General features: G+C 38.6%; 1 protein-coding gene across 5 annotated transcripts in view; it reads left to right on the forward strand.

The window, feature by feature from the left end:
- The window catches only part of PLD5 (phospholipase D family member 5), a 169,903-nt gene that overhangs the window by 130,291 nt on the left and 13,662 nt on the right, over nucleotides 1-25,950 (forward strand). For all 5 annotated transcript variants that reach the window (XM_063151942.1, XM_063151945.1, XM_063151943.1 and 2 more), the window contains 2 exons: nucleotides 5,475-5,602; nucleotides 24,389-24,586. In XM_063151942.1, the coding sequence (XP_063008012.1) occupies nucleotides 5,475-5,602; nucleotides 24,389-24,586 (326 nt within the window). The remainder of the gene's footprint in view (nucleotides 1-5,474; nucleotides 5,603-24,388; nucleotides 24,587-25,950) is intronic.

The following is a 25,950-nucleotide window of genomic DNA, read 5'->3' on the forward strand; positions in this document are numbered from 1 at the left end:
GTGAGTGCTGCAGGCACCTGCGTCTTTCCAGAGAGAGATCAGAGGGGCTCATGGGGCTTTGGTCACAGATTCCTCTCCTGGGCTTTGATTTCCTCAAAATTATCTTTGTGTCAGTGACCTCAGATGCTGTAAAACAAGATAGTAAGCATTACAGTTAATTTTTGTGAAAAATACCTACATCAGAAACAGCCCAGTTTTCCTAAAGGCAGTTTTGAGAAGCTACATGTCCACACAGCTTATGGCTGATTGTGCATAGGGAATAAGTGTTTCTCATGCAGGTAGGTTTGAGTCTAAGATGGGCCAAGATGGCATGAATGTAAATATTATTGCAAAAGCTTTCTGGAGATTACTTGGACTTGTGATAGAATGTAATTTCTTTGAGTAATTATGATCTCATTTTTCATATGTGTGACAATTGAATATAGAGCTGCTAGAGAAAAGACAGCAAGGTTTTGATTCTAGGCTGCTTCTTTTTTAATTTATTGTGTCTTTAGACTGATGAATAGCACATAATCCTAGAGTGACAGGATTCAGTCCTGGCAGTTTTTTAAAAGGACGGGGGATATGTTTAGAGAGAGAGAAGCAGAGGGCAATATAAACAAAACGGCTGATTCAAAGTTAAGGTATTACCATCAGAGATTTCCCTAAAAGTACTTGAGTGTTCTCTTTTAAAATAAATCTGAATCGTTAATCTTTCTGGGCCAGGCATATTTTTAAATTGCATTTCAAATCCAATATTCCATAAACACAGAAATAGTAAATAGTCTAGTTTGTCTTTTAATCATTCAGAGACTTAGTAAAAATAACTTTGTTTTCAAGTCGTGCGTTCTTCTGCTTTTGTATTTGTCTTCTTCTGAGTGGTGGCAGGTCACACTAATGGGGCTTCTGGAAGAAGTCCATACTTTTTGCAATCAGTTGAGAAAAAGCTTGAAAATTCATGGGGAGGTGATCCTCCACCTGGATCACTTGTGTCTACCCCAAATGAGGCAACTACTGCACCACTTGTGACAAATTGCATTGAAAACTCCGAATTTTTGTCTCAGTAGAATAAAAGTTATATTTATTCACGGGAGTACTTTGTGCTAAAGATTATTATCAAAAGCAAATAAATGAAGTTAAAGCATAAATTGCAAAATGTAGAGAAAGAGATATTTGTATCTATACAAATAAATAACTCTGGCTCTCCTTTTACTCCTAAAGTTCTCCCCCTTATTTTTCTTCTTCTCTGATTGTAAAACCACTGTAGTTAAAGTAAGAAAGTTGTGAAGACAGAAGACCAATTTTAGGCATGGTACAAGCAAATGCAACTTCTGTTTCTTGGGCGTTATGTTTGCTAACTCCAGAGTAAGTTTAGCCTGTAACTGGTACTGCTGAAAACTGTGGCAAGCAGAATTTGCATGTTTGCCTTCAAGGCAGCTGTGATAATAGCAGCCTAAATAGTTGCTCTTTCTCAGTCTGCCTTACAAAAATTATTTACTGCATCCACTAATGAAGGAACTTGGCATAATGATGGCCTCAGTACAGGGACAATATCCTAAGCTGCTTACAGGTGTTGGATCCAAAGCCTCAAGAAAGTGACAACTTCCAAAGAAGGTGCACCTTCTCCAGACTGTTCATAAACTTGATGTGGAGGCCGAGTGGCAGCCCTGTGAGTTCTGACCTCCTGCAGTCTCTCCCGTGAAGAAGAATCTCCCAGTTTATGTGACTGGCTGGTGACCTTGCTTGAGCAGCAGGAAAATCCACAGCCACCTCACAGCTGTGACAGGAATGTGGCACATTCATGACAGCATCTATGTGATGAGCTCTTGATCAAAGGGTCCTGCTTACAGTTTAGTGCTTTGCCTCAAATATGTAAAAAATGTCCTAGCTTTAGGTTCATAGAATCATTAAATGGCTTGGGTAGAAAGGGACCTTAAAGATCACCTAGTTCCAGCCCCACTGCCATGGGCAGGCAGAGCTTCCAGTAAACCAGGTTGCTTAGAGCCCCGTCCAACCTGGCCTTGAGCACTTCCAGGAACAGCAAATCCACAACTTCTCTGGTCAACCTGTTCCACTGCCTCACCACCCTCACAGTAAGGAGTTTCCTCCTAATATTTAATTCAAACTTACTGTCTTTCAGTTTGAATTCATTCCCCTTTGTCCTTCCTTCTTTTCAACATGCCCTTGGAAAAAGTCAACCTCCGTCCTTCTTGTAGGCTCCCTTCAGGCACTGGAAGGCCACAATTATGTCACCATGAAGCATTCCCTCCAGGCTGAATAATCCCAATTCTCTTCAAGTTCCTATTCTTGAAGTCAAGCTTGCCCTGTAGCTTTCAGACATTGTTAGTGAAGTATCTGAGAGCAGGCAGCTAGACCAAACAGGCTGTTGCAAGGCTAGAAATTGTAAATGACATTTGCTTGGCCACCCCTCTTCTTTGGGATTACTTTGGGAGTTAGATTTTCATTTTTTTTTTCTATGGATGAAAAGTCAATCTTTCTTACAGTACTACTGATACTTTCTGTGTTCTTCCTCCATTATGAGACAAAGCTAGAGGCTAAGTTGTTGTCTGGCACTTCCCAGGAGCTGTGTTGACATCACATGCAGAAGGTCCAGGCTCTCAATGGCAGGATCCCCTCCATACATCCCAGACTGCATCAGTCATCTACCTTACACAGTGCAAAAGAATTCCCCACCTAGAGGAAAAAGTACTCAGATAAATGTCTGTTATTTACAATATGCTTTGATCCCTACAGTGTCTCTTTTTTTGTGAGCTTTTTTACTGCAGAAAATGTGTCATCTGTCCCAGCCCTTAGAAGGCATAATTTTAAGGGACAGACAAATCCACTTGAGTTTTAAGTGACAGCACTGGTTTTCTGTAAGTTCTCAACCTGAATTTTAATCTCCAGTGAAACAAAATAGTTAGATTTATTTGGCATGTTTATTAGCAATCAAGCCTACAAATGTGCCCTTCTGGTTGAACTGAGTAGACTCACAGCTTTGTGTAATTGAGACTGCAGCATGACAGAGAGTTCTGTTATGGCTTCACATATTGATCAGTCCAATTTAATGTCCTCATGGGACCTGAACCACACTAGGGATGGTGGATTGTGTTGAAGGCTTGATTAGCCTGTTTTAACAAAGCATCTCAAGGGCTTCTGGAACAGGCAATTATCAATACTGATACACATTTCCTTTCTTCAAAAGGTAGAGGCTCATTAATAGGCTGCACAACAGCTACTATTTGCAACAAATGACTTTTTTTAAAATTAACTTGGAGATACTGCTTCCTCACCTGTTCACTTACTAGTTGGCTGTTTCCAAAAGGAAAAGAAATTGGGTTGCAGGTTTTGATCTTACTGGTACATGTGATAGCAGTATCTTCTGCTCTGCTATATTCACTGTTTTGGTAATTGAAGCCTAGATTGTATTTTAGAGTAATAGTCCCATCCCACTGCTTCTGCCCATGTCTGGGCAACCCACGCCAACAAATTCTGGTGTTTTACAACTTTTGAATTTTGTGTCAAGTTACTGATGATATCTGCTTTTTTTAATGTTAGTATTACTGGTTAAATAGTCTCCTGTTACAGCTTTGGCAGTCAGCATTTTTGTTTGTCACTGAATATTTCAAAAATGTTTTTAAATTGTCATTTTTTTAGGCTCTCATTTATGAGAAGGAAGCTCATTGTTACTTCCTATTGTTTTATCTTTACTATGCAAAAATCCTAACATTTCATTTATAACCTTTTTGGTGTAGGTGTGTTGTGGGTGTTAAATTCATACTGCTCTCTAATGCTGCAAATTGGGTGTATGGAAAGAAAACATCATCAAGGCAAACTGCTTTGTTAAACCGGATGTTAAACACAGTTTTCAGATCACTAGCTGGAAGTTTAGTGCCTTACAGAATGGTCATCCTTAGCTAATAGCAGTTGCTTTTGCTTTGTTTATTCACCAGGAAACAATTTAAACCGTTTAATAGCAGCTAGTGTGTTTTCTGATTTCTTTTCCATTTCACACTCATTTTCTCAATAATTAGCACAGTTCTGTTCATTAATGCATGAATTGAAAGCAGCAGCAATACATTGCAAGGGAATTGGAAAAATCTTTGTTTCTAAGCATAGATGAGTGTGGGTGAGTGAAACATACAAAGAATTGGAAAGGTAGCTGGGTTGCACCAAATGCAATTGACCAATGAGCCAAAGTCTGTAATGTGCTCAAAATGTTATTTTGCATGTTTGCTGCATCATGGTAAGTGGCACCTTTACCTGGTTTTTCTTATTTTCTTGATGTCTGAATTTTTAGAATATTTTTTTCAAGGAAAGTTGCTGTTTTCATAATAGTAAGGAAATATTTAGCACTGGTAGCTGTTGCCTAAAATTGCAAGTCAACTGTCTCTAAGGAGATAAAAAATAGGAAATTTGATTAAAAGAGATACATTTTAGTTCTCTATCTATCCTGGAGTTCTTTTAAAGTTGTGAGTCATTTTCAGCCATTGCTGGAGTTCATGGTACTGGAGGCCCCATGAGTGTTTAATAGGAGATGGCTGGTACCATCACTGTCCCCCAGGCTGATGTTTACTGTCAGATCTTTTCCCTGCTTAGTCATGACTGAAATGTGAAGATGAGTGGGTTACTGTAAAATGCCTTCAGCAGTGATTAATTCAGATTAATCACCTAATTTTGTAAACACTGGAGCACTGAAAGAACAGTGATGGTGTGAGAAATCCCCCAAACTTACCTAATATTAAATATATTCTGGATTTAGTTCTGCAAACATAGAGATGGGGCCAATTCAGAAATTCCTAGTGATGCAATGGAGCCAGCAAGGAGTGCCTTTGATTTCAGTGGCCTATAGTCATTAATAAAACTGTGCCATTCAGAGTGGTAGGTTGAATGTCACACATTAGCAGGATTAAGAGCAACTTCAACATAATTTTAGGGCTTTGCTTATTTCTTTAATTCTCCACCCATGTTCCTCTTGTTGGGGTCTGTTATGTGCCACAACCAGTGCAGATACCTGCTCAAACCATTGCACAGGGGAGGAGGAGCAGAGTAGAGTCTGCTTTTTAGGCAGTGGTTTTAATTGCATTCATATTTTAAAGGTCATTACTGCAATATGTGGTTTATGCTAGAGAAAAGAAGTTTAGAAATGAACTATTTTTAGGAACATACAGTGCTGGAGAAAAAATAGATTATTTGATTCTAAAGTGGAAGGCAATTATGTAAACATTATAACACATGGGAATGTTCCCTATACCTGGGACATGCATTGCATAAATATTTCTTCATAAAACTGAAATAGATGTTAATTAAAGTCTTAAATATTGGGACAGTAACAATGTTTATCATTGCTTTTAAACCTTAATGGTATGTTTCATCATGCCCCTCGCTAATTTTGGAAACTGAGGCTGTGAAATGTGAAATCATTTCTTCTTTTAATAATGTAAATTATCTCATATTAAGTAATGCCATTTATTATTTTATCCTTAAATCTCTAGGTGCTGAAGTGTTGTATATGAACATGTCAGCATACAATGAAGGTCGGCTTCAGTCGTCGTTCTGGATTGTTGATAAACAGCACGTATACATTGGAAGTGCCAGCCTGGACTGGAGATCGTTGGGACAGGTAACTGAATTGTAAAACTAACCCTATACCCTTTGAGAGTATAATGAGAAAAAAAAGTAATGTTTTGAGGACACTTGGATAGCTTGACAGTTTACTGGCAAAACTGCTGGCATCAAAAACTGTACTGCCACAATTTTGATGACTCTTCTGTGTTGGCAAGAATGTACTACTATAAATTTTGCTTCCTTTTATTATAACAGCTGTCTTCCATGGTTATGCTTGAATTTTAAATATTTGATTGTGTTTTATTGATTTCTGTGATGGTCATTATATGTTCCAGTTTACTTATTAAAAAAAAAAAATGGGAGCAAACCTATTGGTTAACAAACCACTTTGGAAACTCTTTTGTAATATCATGGGCAAGATGTAGTGCCTCTGATTTGCCATTTAACAAAGCAAACCCCAGATTTGGAAAGACTTCCAAATGGATAGTGGGTATTATACTGGAATACCCACTACCTTTCGGGAGGGTCAGATTTATGGGTATAGAATATCAAATAGCATAATGCTTTTGAAGGCTGAATGTATTAGAGAGAATTCCACATTTTTATTCCTCATAAACATGACAGTTGAAGCAGTGCTAAAAACTTTGTGCAGTCTGTGACCATTTTGAGGAATTCGTCAGTAACACAGCTTATTTACTTTTCTGTAGGTATGTGTGCCTTTTTTTATTTCTGCAACAGTTTCAGGATTATTAGTGGCTGTCATGTTCATTTTTGCTATATACCACTGACTGTGTGAGTCTGCTTTCAGCCACACTTACGGAGTGAAACCTGTACTTTGAGATCCCAGTAACTGAAAAGTACAACAGAGAGGGAAAAGCAGCAGTCCTAGATAGTTATTAGTTGCTATAAAAAAAAGCTTGCTTTCTAAATGTGAGCAGAATCTCAGAACACAGGAATAATTTTGAACATAATAATGTTCTAATGATTTTGTAAAGAAGAACGTGCGTCTTGGTTGTGCTGAACTTTATATTTGTTTTCAGCTAAGACTGGAAGTCTGACTGAAAGCAAATTAGCCAATTTAGTAAAGAAAGTGAATAAATGCATTTTTTCTCCTCTTATGATATTAATTTACTTAAAATGTATGTTTACAAAGGAATCTGGAACAGAGGTAGAAAAAACAATGTTGTTAGAGAAAGTCTTGGAAAAGAGGATGTTGTATTTCCAGGCAATGCAATAAAATGCAGTTTGGGCTTTTGGACAGTTCAGAAAATGTTTTTACATTATCTCTGGCTCATGAGCTAAACTCTTCTGTCATAACAAAATAGCACTTCATAGAATTTATTTAGCTTATAAACAGTTTGTCTTTGAAGCCTCTTCTATTTGGGGGTTTGAGTACCAGTAAAAATAATAAATGTGGGGGAAAGAAGCACATTTACCACACAGATAATTACATTATTTATATATTGCTTATGTATTTATAATCTTCATCACAGATTATACGATTCCATATAGGCTTACTCTTCTCATGCTGAAGTAAATCTTAAATCTTGTAACATACTTGCATTAAACTTTGATGCCAGTTACTTGTAGGCCAGTGTTTCAAAAGTGATTCCTTGATGTTAATTTTATCACTCTTTCCTGCATGCATTTGGACTTGTTTTAATCTTATTGTCATATAACAATATATTTTTATATGTAATTTTAAGATGAAGCTCAGAAGAATATTTGTACAATGCAAAAAGAAATCTCTCTGCATTACGGTAAAATAGAATCTGCTTTCAGTTAGTTGAGAAATGTATGCTGGGGTTTCAGAAGAGCCAAAGGAAATTAGATGCTTGGCTCCTGTTGATGGCAGATATGAGTGTCTGATTCCCTTACCCCAGAGTTGCAGGTTAATAAATCAGGGCAACTGTCAAAGAGATCTGATATGCTGTCCTAAAATAATAATCTGTCTTGAACTTTCCTTTTCATAATAAGCAAAATAAGCACAGAACTCTCTCATTTTATTTTGAGTTCTTTCCTCAAGCAAAATTCTTTGCACATGTGTGGGACTAAATCTTAAAACCCACGGTGAGCTGAGCCCTCACTGGGGAAATGTATCTCCCACGGGTTCTCATTATCAGAGTCTCAGTATAGCTGCAAATGAGGGATCAGCTCCTCGCCTTCTCTTTCTCACTTTCCTCTATTGTCCCTTTGCCTGATACTAAAAAAAAATCAAAAAAAAAAAAAAAACAAACAATAAAACAACCAAGTCTGTTTAGCATCATTTGTCTCTTAGGAGGCTAAATCTAAAGCTGAAACAATAATTTAACTTTTAACAGATCCATGGAAAACATCATCAGGACTTAGGGTTTGCAGTATTTGTGGAGAATTCTTTGTGTTTATAAGCTGGATACTATAAATCAATCACATATGAAGCTTATTTAGTTTTGTTGCCATTTTCTTGACTTGCCAGCACTGACAAGAAGCAATGAGAGTATTTTCTTAAAAGTAAATTTTCTGCATCAAGGAGAGATTTTCATATGCTGCAGATATTACTTAAGAATAGCCTTTAAAGTTGCAGATATCCTGTGCCTCTGCTAGCAAAGTTTTAATACTTGCCAGAGTCTCAGCTTTGAAATTATGAGCAAGGATAAGAGCACATTATTACTTTTCAAGTAAAACTATGTTTCAGTTAAATTGCGAGTTTGTCAAACTGTAGTAATTCTAGCTGAAATCATCTATGCCAGCTATCTGCTTCAGTCTGAAATCAAACCCCACAGGGAAATTTAAAGTACTTGTTTAGAGTTCCTGAGAGCAGGATTTTACAAAAATAGGATGGTTTTTTGTCCATAGTGGAATATTTTGAATTTTTCTTTGTACATGTCTGGATTTCTTGCATCTTTTTCTATTTTTATCGATATATCCAAAGATTACCTAATTACATAACCCATTGAAAGCTGAGGATTATGAACAACCAGAGTTTCTACTTTCTTAGATATAGTAAGCTCTGTAAGATTTTACCAGTGAAATCATCTAGCTTCTTGCTGGTAAATTTATACATACTGAGAAACAGCTAAAAAATTTGTCACTCAAACATGCTTAAAAGTGTGTATGTATACTGATTAATTTTTTTCCTGTGGCTTGAACTAATGGCAATCAAGATGGCCATGGTGCTGTATTCTAGTTTCTAGCTCCTTGACCCAGTAGCTTATTATTAATTCATAAAAGAAATTGGTTATATAAAAATTGTTGCAATCCATAAGCTAATGAAACATATCATATATTTCCTTTGTTCCATGACTCCCTCCAATAATTCCAGCAAAGCTTGAAAATGCATTTATCTCCTTAATTCTGTTAAGGAGCATGAGGTTTGTAATACATATGAACATTTCTGGAGCTTTTTATACTAACAACATTTTTGGAAAAGTTTTATTCACACATGAATAATTGAATCCAGTGGGCAAACAACTGTAATGGATTAGTTGAGCCACTTCAGAAAAATGCACTTATGTGCAAAAAATAATCAGCTTTTGGAAAATGCTATTACTGCAAATTCCTGAAACAAGTAAAATTAATTCAATTGTCTTCACTGGAAGTGAAATCAGGCTAATATTAGCTAGTCTTGTTGGCAAAAAAAATAAAATAGTTGAAATTATGAATACCACCAGTACCAGGTAGTTGAGTGTATGTGTGAAGATTAGTGATCAAATTCAAACCTTCAAGGTCTCAAGTAGAAGCTTGCTGTTTGCTCCCTGGAATTGTGGAGTCTGACTGTAAACATCTGGCCTGAAGGGAAGTGACTTGTCTGGGGCTCCAGGAGGAAGTGGTCTTGACACTAAGGAGGGAGACCCGAACGGAAAAAGGTGAAGTTCCTGACTGAAGGAAAAGTCCTTAAAATGGGAGAGATCCTGGAGATTAGAGAGCTGTGGGTAAGATGGAAGCCAGGGGATGCACCAAAACCACAGGCTGGTGATGCCTGAGACAGGTGAGCAGCCATGCAGCAGCGATGGACCCAACGTTCTGCTCAGCATCTGGGGCCAGCAGCCCCTTCCCTGCAGGAACAGAAGATATGGATGGATGGTGAAATATAATCAAGCAGTACCAGAAGCTCCCATTGTGTTAGTTCTTAAACAAATCCCAATATCTAGAGCCATCTCAGGTAGTCATTTGTCATTTGCTCTCTTGCCTAGCCCATCTTGAAAGCATTATCTCAAAAATTCCTGTTTAAATTTTGGCTCAGCTGATGTTATGGCAAAGTTCCTAAGCAATGTTTTTTTCTCTTAGCTGTGTAAAAACTACTAGCAGAGGATTTTTGTTTCTAAGATGCCTCTTAAGTCCCATATATTTATTGGATTTTTCATTCTTCTGATCTTTTAAATTCAGATAAGTTTAAGCTGAATGGCCGCTAGACTTAATTTTTTTAAGTACCAAAAACAACCAGGCTGTAAAAATCACAGGAATTTTTAATCCTTTTAAAGGATAAAAAAATCCAACCAGGCTGGGAAACATACTTATTTAAGGACAAAAAATAACCAAGTGATATTTTTCTCATTTTCCCATTAATTTCATGTCTCTGTTGGATTCTTTGTGTGATTTGTTTCACCAATATAAGTAAGACTTCAGAAAGGCATTTGATTTCTCTTAATCTTAAAAAACAATCAGGATTTCCTTGTCAGTTTCCTCTCCATCCTCCTCTTACTCTCTTGTTGTTATAAGTTACAAACTGCTAATTTTATCTACATAATTCAAGGCAACTGGGTAATTAGATAAACCGTCCCAACATTTTTTGTCAGGTTGGTGTTTAATCTGAGGAGGTAGTTTTTATTTGATGCACCTAAGATGTTAAATAAAATCCCAAGGGGGCAAAAGTACTGTAGAAGGTGAAATGTGACAGTGTGTGAATGAGAAACTCTCTGTGAGCTGTTTTTTCCTTATGGTTTTTAGTACTTAAAACATACTTGTCTCATTAGTATTGAGTCCTACAGCACATGAAAGTTGTAGCCATTATGAATTTTTCAGTTACATTTGAAGGATAAGGAAAGTTTTTCATTTATTCTGTTAATAATTCAGTTGAATCAACAGCCGAATTAGCTGAGTTGGAGAGCTATGAGAATTATTCAAAAAAAGATCTATTAAGCATCTGTAGATATGGTAGATAAACTAAGTTTTGTCTTTTACAATAAATATGAATAATCAAGTGCATACTTACAGAAAAATTATATTGGATTCTGGAATTTGTGAAATCAATAAGCCTGTACTCACTAGGAAAACAAACAAAAAGGCAGGGGGAATAAGGGAGGGAGGAAACCCCCAAAACTTAAGTTGATCAAAAGATAGACATTTTCTTTGTGTCCATTTTAAGTAAAAACTGATGAGCCAATATTTTATTTGTTTTTTATGAGTCTGTTTTTTGAACTAAGCTGTAGGAAGGCTTGCAGCAAGATGTCTCCAAGAGTGCTTGGAGTGTGTCTGCTTGTCTTGCCTGTTATCAGCCAACAGGACAGAACTGGTTTGAGAAATAATGGGGGTTTCAGTTAAGTTCTTCAGGCTGTCCTTCCTGAAACATAGAGAATAGGAAACAAAAGCAGCAGTTTGAACTCATCTGTACCATCTTCTCCTCTAATCTTTTGTGACAAAAAGACTGATAAAGCCCAAACTCTTTCACATCCTACTCTGAAATTACAGAGGTTGGTAAATGATGGTATTTCAGATATTAAGAGCTGCATTTGAAGGAGCAGGTTTGGGGCAATTTATGTTTCCAAGAATACTAGAGGAGCAACCCTTTCATTGATTGTGATGGGTAAAATCAATTGGAAGCAATCCACATGGTTCTTTACTCAAAACTCTCATCCCAATTATATTGATGATACTCATAAGGAGGAGATACAGCTCAAAGGCCACACTTAATGAGGGACAAAAGTCGCCTCAGAATTATCCCTTCCCCTGGTCTTAATTTCTGGGAATATGGATTCTAATAAAAACTTTCCCAAAATTCAAGAACCTGTGGAATGCCAGGAGCAAAGGCAATTTGTGTTTCTTTTTATGTATCTCTCCCAGGGAAAGGGGAATGGTGGTTTCCTCAAATTGTATCATTGAACACTGTCTTTTCTATTTATTTGTGGGAAAAACATTGTCCTCCAATAAAAGCAATATGTAATAAATACTGGATTTCTATATATCTCAAAAATACATCATGATGATCTTATTTATTTCCAGCTTCCCCAAAATCTTGCCATAGCAGAGCCACCTCTCAAAACTGATCACTGAGACAGAATCTGCACATTTGCAATTTCTATTGATGATCTTTACAGAACTCATAGAGCAAAAGCAGTCTGTAATCAGTCAGTAGTTTCTCTAAATTTTATCTGAGTCTCTTGAAGTTATGTAATGGTGCATCTGGTCCTTTTGAGATAAGATATTTTGTCTGACATAGAAATCCATCTTTTCAGTCAAGCAAAAGTTATATTGAGAGTTTCCATTTGATAGCGTGTTGTGCTAGTATCAATTACAGATTTGTCCCTAATGTGCACTTTGTCAGTTTTTCTCATATTCTTCTAATAATTTGCTTAATTTTCTTACTGTCCCAGTGGTGTTCAGTATCATGTTGTTTTTAGTAAACTGAACACAGTCTCAAGTGTCCTATAACATGAAACAAGGCTCTTTCAACTTCGTTGTCCACTGAGGTTCAATCAAGCTCAGATGGGTAAATACTAGGCTGAAAGTACAGGCAGGATAATACTGCTGTATTCTAAATTCATGTTTCTGGGTTAATAAATCTCTCTTATATAAGACAGAGAGTAACTTCTTCTAAAAAGTTTTGATATGCTGCTACCCATGTGATCCAATTCTTAAAAAAATCCTCATGGGTTTTCTGTCTATGGGATCATTCCCTGAGCTAGCTAATATTTTAAAGATAACAGAAAAGTGGAACCCGTATCTTCAAGCATAGGTAAATGAGGCAATATGGGAAGAAAGAAGGCATAGGGAGATATTACAGAGCTATACTGACAATTACTTCTTTTAGTAATTTATTGCTTAAACTATTTATTACTTTTTTCTTTTTCCTGCTGCATAGAATTCTAGTTGTATTGTCAGAACTTTGCTATGATGCTATTACAGCTTGTCCTTCAAAGGACAAGTTGAAAATACTTTTATTATTTTCACTGAGAGCTTTTGCCTAGGGTTTTTATCTTTGACCAAATCTAGAGCACTTTAGTGGCTGATACATATCTCCAAAATTGCAGCTTTTCTATTTTCTTTCCTCTTTTAATTTTTTTTTGTCCCCCAAAAGTTAGGGGACTGGTAGAAGATACTCTTGTAAATGTGCAGATCTCACAGCATGAATTTATCATAGTATAAAGTTTGCATTTTTGGAAGTAGAATGTTTTGTTTGATTCTTTAGCTGAGATTCTTTAACTGTTTTTTTTCTTGGTTACATCCAGTAAATCAGGACAGTCAGTGTTGTCCATTATGCTTACTCTGCTTGAAACTTAGTACTTATGCATCCAGTATTTACAGATAAATACCAGTGAAGCAAAAGGACTGTTTATCTCTTGCTCACCATTGCTATGCACTGCTCACAGAGGGCTGGTTAAACCTGGGCAGGAACGTGGTAATGTGGCTGTTCCACTTGTGCCTTGTGTGAGCTTCATTGCTGCCATTGGTTCCTCCTTACTGCTGTGGGCTTCTGGTTGTGTGATTTACTGACTGAAAACAGCATGGGATCTATATCTTCACCTTGCAGCTGGAGCCAGAAAGTCGTCTTAGCTTGGCTAGTTTCTCTGGGTGCAGTGCTGATTCCCAGCTCTGAGGAACTCAGAATGTATTCCCCTTTGTCATACTTCTCCCACTGTTGTGCTCCATTCTCACATGCACCAATGTATCATCTGCATTATGTGTCTGTATTTAGTGTAGGAGAGGGCAAAATACATCAACAGTTTATTGCATCCTTTTATTTGATTTCTGTTGACTGTAGGAATATGCTCATCACTCTGTTTCTGACCTTTGAAACTACAGATCTTGTCTTTTTGATTTTTTTGTTGATTTTTCAGTTGCTCTGAAAGTTCTGTGAAACAGGTTTATCTACTGTTGAAATAATCAATAGTAAATTGAAAATCAGTAAGTAATAAACCTTCAGAGAAAAATAATGGAATATTTTGAACAGATAAACTGACTTCTTTCCAAAGGAGCACGGCATTTTCAGGGACCTGAATATTGCCAAATGCCAGGTTTAATGTGAGTAGATTTAGATTGGATTTTAGGAAGGAATTCTGTACTGTGAGGGTAGTTGGGCACTGGAACAGGTTGGCCCAGAGAAATTGTGAATACTCCATCCCTGGTGATGTTCAAGGACAAGGTGGATGGGGCCCTGAGCAATCTGGGCTAGTGAATGGCATCCCTGCCTATAGCAGGGGGTTGGAATAGACGATCTTTATGGACGTTTTGAATGCAAACCATTCTATGATTCTATTTTCTTCTCATCTTTTTTTTTTAGTTGCTGTGGAAGTCCTGTGAACAGGTTTACCTGCTGTTGGAGTAATCAAGAATAGACTGAAAATCAATAAATAATAATCCTGCAGAGCAAAATTATGGAATATCCATTTTGAATTGATAAACTGTCATCTTTCCAGAGTAGCATGGCATATTCAGGTAGTTGGACCTCCAAAACCCAAAGGAAAATAGGAGGTTCTTTCTCCAGTAAAACTAACCTCATAATCATTTACTTACTTTTTAGTACTTGCCATACCATTACTATGTCTTAATTAGAGTCAGATGTTGCAAAGAGAGTATGATTGGTTCTGGTTTATTACTGGTCCCCCAGATACTTGACAAATGATATCAGTTTACTAGCATTATCAGACTTGAGAATTTTGGATGGGTTCTAAAAGTGTTTAGGGAACTGGAGACATGCAGGAATTATCCTGGTGTACAGGATACAAACTGTACACCACTGCACACAGGATAGAAGATCATCCACAAAAGTACATGCAAAAAAGGAGACAGCTTTTAAAACCTCTTCTGCTATCTTGAAGCAAATCCTGGTGAATAGACAACACTGGTGAGGTGTGATTGCACAAGTCCATGGCCTAGGGATAAGGCACAGTAGCCTAAGAGTTAAGTTGTTGAAATGTATAAAAACTGTTTGAGAGGATCTCCCAGAAATTGCATCACAAGTAGCTCACCTGGCAGTTGTCTTGCCTTTAAAATAAATCATCATAAAGGAAATGGTCACAGAGATGAAAATTGTTTCTAGGCACATCTCTGCAGTGATCTACCCAGGGGTAGTCTGAAATAACCAGTAAACTTACAGGGATATAAAAAAGGCAGTAAATCCACCACTTTCCCAAAAATTTGATTTATGTTATGGTGAAAGAAAACTTGTTTGTTTAACCTCAGCTGAATCTCTGCTGGGGGAGCTAATGCACCACAGTCTATTCTGTCATATTCCACAAGAATTTGCTGGCAACTAATCTTGGTCAGGGATGTTAACAAATGGAGGCAGATTCCTCTCAGAGGGATTTAGATATTAGCATACCCCATCAGATCAGTCTTGTTCAACTAAACAATTAAAATAACAACATTAAAATAATCATGAAAGTGTATTCCCAGTATGTCATTCCACCCACACACACACACTTTGATATTGCACAGATGACAGTTTCCCCCCTAGAAAAATGTCTTCATTCAGAACTGCCTTAACTCCAAAAGGTTCCCAGATGGAGCCCAGTCACCTTCTGCTTGAAAGTTTGAATCCTTTCATGGAAAACTGGATTTGGTATTGTCCTGTGAAAAAGACACACAGTAAATCAGGCTGAAATACCATGGCATAAATCTCCATGAGTCAGGGTAAGGAAGGACAATCATTTCAGTCATTTTATAAAAGACAAATGATTCTGCAGTTCAGAATAAAATCTCATCTTTCTTTACCCATAAGTCATCAAGCAGAACAAAATAGACTCTGACAAAGGATTCCTTCCATATGAATGTGCAGCATTAATGTCATCACTAACCTTTTCAGATTTTGATACTGTCATCATAAGCATCAAGGCCTGGTTTAGAAGTCATCATGCAGTCACCTTCCTTAGCTTTTCTATGCAAACAGCAGTCATCAAAACAGTGAAGTCACTGATGTTTCCCTGGAACTGCTCAGTGGAAAACTATTAATCCCTGCATGAGGGAGGTGTATTGGGCAGGCAGCCCCTGCAAACAGAGTTGTTAAGTGTGTCTTCAGAGAACTGTGGAAGTCAGGAATCCTGATACTGGACAGACAACTTTTTCTAATCAGTATGATGAATTACTAGGCATTTCTTTCAAATGTAGTGCTAGAGCACCTCACAAAAAATAGCTGAAGAAACTCACCCTGTTTAGCCTGGTGAAGAGATGACTGAGAGGGGATTTCATCAGTGTCTGTAAGTATCTCAAGAGCGGGTGTTGAGGATGGAGCCAGGTTCTGTGTGGTGGTGCCAAGCAATAGGACAAGAGGCAATGGCCAAAAATGGATGTACAGGAAGCTCCACCTGAATATGGGGAAGAACTTTACTGTGTGGGTGTCTGTGCAGTGAAACAGATTGTGCAGAGAGGTTGTGGTGTCTCCATCACTGGAGTTATTCAAGAACTGTCTGGGTGCCATCCTGTGCAATATGCTCTAGGATGACCCTGGTAGGAGGGAGGCTAGACTAGATAACCCCCAGTGGGTCCTTCCAGCCTTACACAGTCTGTCATTCTGTCTTCCCAATTTTACTGTTAGAGTCAGGAGGCAGAAATACGATGTATTAATTTAGCTACAATTTTTCTTCCTAAGAACCTATATCAGGATTGTATCTTTACAAGACAAATTGCTTCCACGTTGAAGCAGCCAGAAACCTCACAAATATCTAAGATGGTTACTCAAGAAAAAAGGACAAAGAGCACAGTGGATTTCTAAAATAGATTTTCATATTGACTAGCCATTGTTCTCAGGCTGCCTGTGTACCATTTGACTAAATTGCCTTATGTATCCAAACTGCTTGGATTTCTAGCTTACCTCAAGGTCCTGTACACTGAATTTAATCAAGGCTCAGCCAAAAATTAATTGGTGCCTTCAGCCCTCTGCTTACACCATGAAAATGAGTTTCCTATTCTGATCAGGTAGTCTGGTAAAGCTCAACAGTTACAGCAATAATTCATATGCAATGTCATTGTCCCGGTTTGTGTCCCCAGCATGCGTGCTACCAATCTCTATTCAGTTTGCAAAAGGAAAACCCACTGTGTGTGTCAGTAACATTATAAATAATGCATCCAATTAGTCAACTACATGCTGTTGCATTTCCCTGAAGGCCATGGATCTGAAAGCCCCAAAGAAACTGTGTGCTTTGAGAGAAATGTTTAGACATAAATACTGCCCTTACTCTGAGATGAGCCCTTTGCACTCTCCTGTCTCTGTTGCACAGCAGAAGACGTGTGCAGGCTGCCCTTTGCAGCATTGCCTGGCATGAGAACAAATGCTGAGGGCTCCTGCTGTGATTTCCTGCTGCGTGGGGAGACTGTGAGATAAGGGCAGACAGGACAGCCTCTGGAGCAGGGGAGATGGAAAGAGGCTTCAGGGAGGTGCACACATGTAGGTGGTGATGGGGAGTCCAGCCCTTTTCAGAAGCTAGCAGGGTCTTTCACTTCACCTGTTAGTTTTCTTATGGTTCTGCTGGAGAAGGGAATTTTTTAATGTCATGTGAATGACACCAAGACTGAAATGTGATGCAGCTTGCCAGCAGTGAGATGGGAGGCCAACACAACATGATCCTTTTCTTTCCAGCCTGCACTTTTCTTTGACAAAAGGAACGAAATTGTTTCAAAAGAGAAACAGAATCAAATTAGAATTCACATTAATTAGATTTCCTGCAGTAAAACAAGAAATAAATCAAACATGATCCTAGAAAAATGTTTTCTTGCAGTTGCAAGCTTCCATTTCCCCTAAAGAAGACACTTGCGCCTGCTTTGAGGGGATAATGAAACTATAAACTGAAAATTCATTTGAAAATTATAAATTAGGCTGTGATTATGCCAAGTGATATTAATTATGCTGATAGATTATATGGCAATGAATTTTTAACTGATTCAGTACTGCTTCTGGCTTGCTCTGACAATTAGCCATGTGTCAGGCTTGATTTGTTAGTGAGCTTAAACAACAGCAGTACAAAGCCCAGACTTGCATTCACAATTCTGTCGTAGGGTCTATGTAAACATCATCACAGAGAAGTCCATGGCTTAAACAAACTATATTTGATTTTTTTCTGCAAGCAAATTTATTTTTGCTGAGTTTTTAGTATCAATAGAACAGATGGCTGAAAAGAAAAATCGTGATGGGGTTTCTTTCTAATGTGATGAGGACACAGGGGATTTCTACTTTGAATATGCGTTGCTACCTCTTCATCACAAAATTCTCTTTAAACCACACTATTTTAAAATAAGTCCCTATTCTGCCTGGATGCCTAACTTGCTTTGTGTCTCAGCAGCAGTATTTTTCAGCAGAAATGAAATGCTAAGCCTATCTTTTTTTTTCTCAGCATGGTTTTCTTAAGATCAGGGTGCTGTGAAAAATAATGGTGTGGCTGAAGTGAAGTGAAAATTAGTAGAGCATCACAATGCAGTTTTGTGTTCTTTGCCTATGGACCACTGGAAAAAAAAAGAGAATACAAAAATTAGCAGCTCATCAAAGATCTTCTCTGCCTTATCATAGTAGTTTTTTGTCACTAGGTAATATTAGTAAAAATAACATATGAAGTTGTAACTTCTTGGGACTTTTATTCTGCATGGTCTACAGTTCCGAATCTATGAAATGTACTTTCTGAAGGTGAGAATTAAAGACCAGTGGACTGCTGGTGGCTGACAATTCAAATTTATCAACTTCAGTGGTACAGTCAGTCCACTTACACCACTTCCTTTCCTTTGGTGAAAACTTGTCATGGTTTTATGCGGACATTCAGTGCCGATGCTGGGTGCACTCTCTATCAAATGCATCACCTTTTCTTGGTCACATGCTAAGATTTATTTCCAGACAGTGGCTTGAGTGACAGTTTTCCATTTTCAGTGATAGATTGAGTTTCTGGCTCAGGTTGAAATTCCATTTTTTTGTCAAGTGGAAGGGCTTTTTTTCTAGTTCATTAGAACTTCTACCTGGCAATTATTTTCAAATTACTTAAAACCTACATGATAGAAAATTAACCTTTACCCTTAGATGACAGAAATGTAAAACCTACAAAACTCTAGGACATAGGCCAGGCACAAGAGAGATCCAAGTGCAAGACCCACAAGGTGATTAATTTGAGAATGGTTGAGAGCTGAATGTAAGATTTTAAAAATACCATAGATTCAGTAAATTGTCTATAGAAAACAAGAGTTGCACAATTAAACAATTAAATAGTTAATCTCAAAATTTAATCTGTTTGAATTCTGTAAGTAATATTCAAAAGCAATTTGTCACTGTCAAAATAACAGGGAATTCAAGTAAAAACATTTATTGTGCCCTAGATGATTTCTGACATCCAAAGATGCTGTTAATTTAGATTTATTCACTTTCCAATGGTTTAAGCTAGACACAGTTCTATTAACTTCCTCAGAAAACAGTGCTTTCCCATTTGTATTAATGTTTTCTGTTTAGTGTTTCCCAATATCAGTGTAGCTCCCATTTTCTTAGCAAAGGAAAAGAAAAAGTGGAACTTGCAGCAGAAGCAGGACTATGCTCTGTGGATTTGGATTTCACTAAATTACATTAGATTTTAACATAAAGTATGAAGTCTCTGTACCGTATCACTATCCAAGCATAGGAGGAGGATTTTTGTCTCAGGAGTGTCAGGGTAGGTTGCAGTTTCTAGAGAAGTGTTAGCTGAGGCACATCCCTTTGCTGTTGTGGTGCACTGTAATACCTGCAGAGGTTTTGTGAGAGAGGGGCCAGGCAGTGCTGCAGCCTTCTCAGCCTGTTCAGCATCAGGCTGCACGTTTGGCTTACATCAAAACTGGGCTGCCTGAATGGGGTCGTTACACCGAGTGCATTTGTGATGAGCACTGCTCCTGTCAGCCTCTTCAGCCAAGTGTGCTACAGCAGTCACAGCAAACAGCTCTGCACAGAGAAACACTTCTTCCCTTTCTCAAATCTCTGACTCTGTCTCTGTTGATGGGCACTCCCATCAGAATGTCCTTCTCCTCCTGCACTGCTGCCACAGGCCACCCCTCAGCTGTCACCTGTGCCTGGCATAGGGTGGGCACACAAATCTGCTCAGCAGATATTGGTAAAGAGAGGTAAAGAGTAGATGCACAGAGACAGCCTTGAGTGGTGCTGTGTATGACTGGGGAGTATTCACTCAGTATTAAAGGATACCACATGAAAACATAAGGGAGGCCTGCAGTAAGGATCAGGTAAGCCTGCTAATGAAAAAGAAAGTATGTTTGGAGTTCTGGGTAACTGGATAATTAGAGCATATTTTATAAAAAGATTAGTGTACTAGTGTAAATATCTGTGATTTGTCTTAAGCTGATAATGAATACATTGTATATTACTTTTATTTAGAAGCTATTGAAATCTGAGGCTTTAGTAATTGATTATCAGTATGGAGTGCTTTTTGTTACTGCATTAGTTTGCCCTGTTGTGATTCTGGCTTTGCTCAGTCATTAATTTAGAAACTCGTCATTAAAAAAATCAGAGGCTCAAATGCACAATTAAATACGTTTTCAAACACAGGCAAATGACAGATGCATACACTATCCTGTATGCCAAAAGTCTACTTTAGTAAACTTTGTGTGCAATGGGCTACCTGTAGTTAATCCCGAGTTTCTGTAACACAGGCAATGGATTCCTGGCATCTGCCAGTTGCCAAAGCTTTTGGGCAAGTGGGAATTCATGCCTGAGGAGAGCTGCCTGTTGTTTACAGGATCAGGTTTGGGTGTGAACAACTACGAAAAACTTTTTCTTTAAGCAAGGGGCTTTCTAGAGCTTCCTGCTACATTTGCCACAACTCAGATACTGCAAGCTGAGAACCAGATTGTGGCACTCTTATGTAGGTCAAATAGTACCTTGCCTACACAGCGGGGTTGTCTCTCAGAGTGGAGCTCAAGGCAAATATAAAAGGAGCTGTCTGGTCTGCACAGTGCAGGGTAAGGACACATGGAACACCCTCTCTGGCCCGTGACCCAAACGTACCTGAAAAGTCCTGCTAACTCTGTTTCTCAGTGTAAGAATCTTACAGTGCTCTGTGTTCACTGCCTGGATTGTTCAGGTTCTTTTCCCATGTTTTTTCTTCCTTTTGCATAGGATGCCTATAAATGTACATGGAAAAAGAATAAGGAAAAATTCCTGTTTGTGAAATGCTGCTTTTTGTCCAATTTAGGAAGGAATTTCTCTTCTTGTCATAAAAATTACCATTTTTCTATCTAGGCCATATTTATTACTTTTCATAGCTTAACTGAGATCTGTAGTTAGAGTATCACTGTACAGTGGGAGGAAACCACATTTCTTAAGCCAAGTATAATTATTCACTCTTCTGGTGCTTTAAGAAAGCCCTTATTGGCATGGAAGTCAAACAGTAATTTCATAGTTTTTAAGAGTTGCTCTACACAAAGGTAAATGGCATGGGGAAAAACAAGGAAAACCAGCTCCTATATTTTCTATTCTTTGATTAGAGCATGCATGGTATTTCTTTATAAAGAGGAGAAGAAATCTGCTCAAGAGAGGACACAAAATTCTCTGTGCAGATAACCATTCCTTTCCCCAGTTCCTGGCACGTGCCCTGGAAATGTCACTCACAAGCAACTGTACAACTTTACCTTCCAAAAACTTTTGTTCCATTTTGAAGTAATCAATTTGTGACTCCATATTTTCATTTCACATTTATCTTCCTTAGTTTCATTAAGCTTTTGATTTTTTGAGATCATCTTCACTTTAATTTTTAGTGACATTTTCATTACTGTATTAATTGCTCTTAAAACTGGAGATGGAGAAATACTTCCCTTGCCTGAAGAGCTTCTGCCCTGAAGGGTTTTACCTTAACAGACACCTCAAATGATGCACAGCTGAAGGTTTCCATGATGACAAGTTCAGGGAACAACACTCAGATTTTGATTCTTACAATATAGATGGGTTTTTCTGCTTCTCCTCTTGAGACTACTAAAAAAAAGTCTGTAATGACAGCAGCTCTCAAACAGAAGAGGAAGTCTTTTCCCTTATCTAGATGTCATACCACTTCATACTAAATCTGTCACTACCAGATTCCTGCTGCCCCCTGTGCCTCCAGGATTATAAGGCTTCATTATTAATAGGAAGAAGAGCAATTTCTCCTCACCTCAGAGTATGGGAGTAAAACTAGGCTCAGTATATTCTGAAACAGGTTTTGTTTGTTTTTATATTTGTCTCCAAACTTACTGGGGCTGTTACACAAGAAAGGAGGCTGGTGGGGTTTTACTATGTACATGTATTGTTTGCATTTCAAGGGAATGTATCACCCTAAAGCTGAGAGGGTCACAGAGTGACAGGCTGGCATCGAAACTGGTTTCTTAAGAAAATTTGGTTTGCGCAACAAGCATCAGAGTCGCTGTCTGCCCTCTTCCTATAGCTTTGAGTCTACTGTTAGGCTGAGTTAAATTTGAACTTAAGTTCATAAAAGCTTAATGAAAACAGGCAGCAGAGGATATCTGTGTTTTCCCAGCGAGGGAGAGGAGCTCTGCCTCTATCATGTATTAGGGACTCCCGTGGGGAAAAGCTTCAGAAGCAGGAAGAGCTTTGATCAGTGCTTTGAGAAGCCAGCTGCAAGACGCACACCTTGGGAAGGAAGCGTTCATTGCTGGCTGTAACCCCACCTCCGGGTGGCTTCCCTGCAGCCCGTGGTTTGAGCCTGTTCCCTGCGGGGGGGCGGCCGCACCCAGCCGGGCATCCCCGCGGCTCCGCAGCCGCTCCCGGGAGGCTCCGCTCCCTGCGCTCCCCGTGGGGAGAGGCCGGCGCTAGGGATGCCTGACGCTTCATTTGACACCCCGCACAGGGGCTGATCTGTGACAGGGGCATTTAACAAAACCCATTAGTGCCCCTGGCTCCCTCCCTATCTCTACACGAGGAACCTCTTAGGCAGAAGGGCAATCTCTTAGTTCACGGGGAGGGGACGCACTGCAGGCACTCCTGATGCGAGGAGAGTTGCTCATGCAGATGCAATCCTGGCAGCTTCTGGTGTGCAGTGAGGACCCTTTCATCTTTACTTTTAGTAGAATGGATAAAGCGGAATGGTAATAATGGGACTGATAAATGAAAGGAAAACTGTAACCACATAATTATGTCAGAATCAACTAACAGCCATGAAAAGCCGATTAAACCACATTATGCAGATAGATGTAACAGAGTACTATTAGCAAGTCCTCTGCAATGGCATGCCTGGCAATTAAGAGAGCTGTATTGGCAGCACACAGCGAAAACAGTGCTAATGTATAGTTAAAAATATTTGGAGACAAATAGTGCCCAGACTATGGGGACAGCCTAGAGCTGAATATAGGAGCATCCTCAAAGATACCAGAACCCAGGGGAAAAATTAAAGATGTTATTCCAAATAGAGTCTTCAGCTTGGATGTTGGTCATATTTATATTTAGCATCAAAATTAATTTACTGGCTTATCCAGAAATGAAAGACTGCAGTACGCTATGTCTGGTTTTCCAACTCTCTGCAAATTTCAGGTTGTGCAGGCTGACTGATTAAAGAAACTTGCAGAAATATTCTGATTTAGATAGCAATAAGATTAGGTCTTGTTCCTGTGATTACAACTATTTGGCAAATATTTCGGAACGAGATAGCTCAGTGTTGTGTATCCTTAGAGATGTGGTATTTCCAGGTCAGGGACATGAAGAATGTGTCACCCATAGAATTTCCTTCTCACTGGAGTATTGTGTTCACCCACCACAGAAAGAGTCAAGGTTCAGTTCTATCCTTCACTTTCCCTCTGCCAACTCCTGCAGAGTGTTTCTCATCTGCAGTCAGGGAGAATTGCACTGGAACAAGCTCTGAGATATCATCAGGGGTTCAGAGTTCCCACAGGCTTTACAGAAAGATATGCTTTTACCAGAAAGTAGTCTGTGTAACTGTGGAGATCTCATCTAAGGGAATAACATCAGTGGGAGTATTTTGGATTGAAAGGGTAAGCATGCTGGAGAGTTCATATTACCCTTATTTTCTTCTTCATGCCAGGCAGACTCCACAGGCATGCTACCAAGAGAGTTTGCCTGCAGAAAACCAGCATGGATCTTTTAAATATTTATCCTGCATATGGTTTTCCCACAGATACATGCAGATTTTCTTCTTGCTTTGTTTTAGAAGATGGCTGAAGTACTATTAAATACAGGTAGTGAGAGGTCAATAGCATCCAGGCCCACACCACTCCTTTCTTGAGCTGTTCTAAAGGAAGGGAGGAGAGTGAGCATGTGGTTACACTTTGGTTACAAAAGCCAGACTAAAATTCAGCATAAAATTCTGTCAGCAGCTTAGGTACTAGGAGTGTACAATTAATGAAATCTCTGCCAAAACAAGATTTATGATGATCAAGAGACATGCCTTTACCTAAATGAGAAGTGGGACTGTGCCTGTTGAAGGCTAAAGAATTTAATTGTACTCTGCTGTCTGTATTTACTTGGACTATTTTTCCTCATAATTTATATGTGAGAATGTTGATGCTTACAGAGTACTTTCTGTAAGAGAAAAGTATCATTATCAGCAAAAAGTATCATTATCTCCCTTTTAACATGTGAAGAAACTGGCACCCAGAAAGCTGGCGTACCCAAGGTGGGGTTTTTGTGTTTTTGCTGTATACTTCAGATCCATCAGCGAAAACATCACTAATGATCCAGCTTTTAATTTCACAGATGAAGGAACTTGGCGTCATCGTATACAACTGCAGCTGCCTGGTCCTGGATTTACAAAGGATATTTGCCCTGTACAGCTCATTAAGGTATAAGAATAAAGTACCTCCAAGTTGGTCTAAGAGACTCTATGGAGTGTACGATACTCAAAATAAACTGACGCTGCAGCTGAACGAGACAAAATCGGAAGCTTTTGTGTCGGTAAGTTCTGGAATGAGTTCCAGGGGTTGGGGGGCAGTGTAGGGAAGAAGTGTACTTAACCCACAAGATCTTTGAAAGACCTGGAAATTAAAAATATCACTCTTTTCTTTTTCAATTCTGGTTTCTATGACATGGAGTTTGTCAGGACTTTAGATACTTCAGGATTTCATTTGAGCATTATTCAATTTCCCTTTCTCTGCAATGTTCAGCACTTTTCTCGTTGTGTTCAGAAAACGATACAGAGACCCTTCAAATTAAATTCTTTTATTTATACTAATAGGTAGAATGTGAATGACTTGGGAGTAAATGAACCATGAATCAGATGTAGAAAATTATACAGAATAAGCAGAGCTTGCATTTTTATCAATGTAATTTATAAGGATTCACCCTATTGCAAAGCATTCATACTTCTGTACAAGATCATCTACTTCAGCATTATTTTTAAATGACATTTTAAAACTTCTAAAATCTAAGCAGTTATCCCCATGGAAGCACTGTCTGTGACTGTATTTTTAATGGAAAGAAATGGAGTCCTCCATCTCATCAGTGATGTAGCAAAGCTGGAAAAAAGTACCCAGTGAGATAGAGATGATGGAAGATGTGGAGTGTCATTAATTTCGGGGTGAATTACATGAGTGTAAACCACCCTTTCAAAATTAGGAATATAAACAAAGTTGCTGAGAGTAATTTTCCATTCTCTATAAAACAAGGGCAAAACCACCATTGCTTTATAGCCATATTGTGTCTAAAATAGCACAACACACGTAGCCCACTATTAAGCTGTACGGCCACGGACATCAGACAGTGCAGATGGGTTGTTTTACAGGGCAGGGTTCCCCTTCTGGGCACCAGGCAATATTCTGCTGTCCAAGATTGTTTCTACTCTTACAATCAGTGGACAGACAGAGAACTATTTTGGAGTGAAAATGTGGAAGTGCCTAAGACAGCCACAGTTAATAGTGGTCTGAAAAAATGGACACTTCCATTGATTCTGGAGAATCTTAAGGACTAGCTCACATGAGAGACAGAATTTTGGACAGTTTGCTAATGCACTGTGAAATTAAATGCTACTCCTTTCTAAGAAATCTTTAAGAAATTGAGAAATCCTGCTGAAAGTTGATCCTGGAAGTGAACACAGAATTGAAAGCTGGTTAAGGCTCAGGGTAAGGAATCTGGGATCCTAGACAAAGGCAGATGGAGAGAGACTCCACCTTTTTTTTCAGTTTGCAGAGTGTTCTCTTCCTCTATGATTTTTTCCTTTCCTGTTGGCATGGAAGCCTCTGCTCTTGGCACTTCACTTAAGAAAACAAAAGGAAGGACTCAGTGGTACCCAGAAGCTCAGATCACTGAAGTCCAACTCCGAG

This window comes from Melospiza melodia, chromosome 3, assembly GCF_035770615.1.
Source record: "Melospiza melodia melodia isolate bMelMel2 chromosome 3, bMelMel2.pri, whole genome shotgun sequence".
NCBI lineage: Eukaryota > Metazoa > Chordata > Aves > Passeriformes > Passerellidae > Melospiza > Melospiza melodia.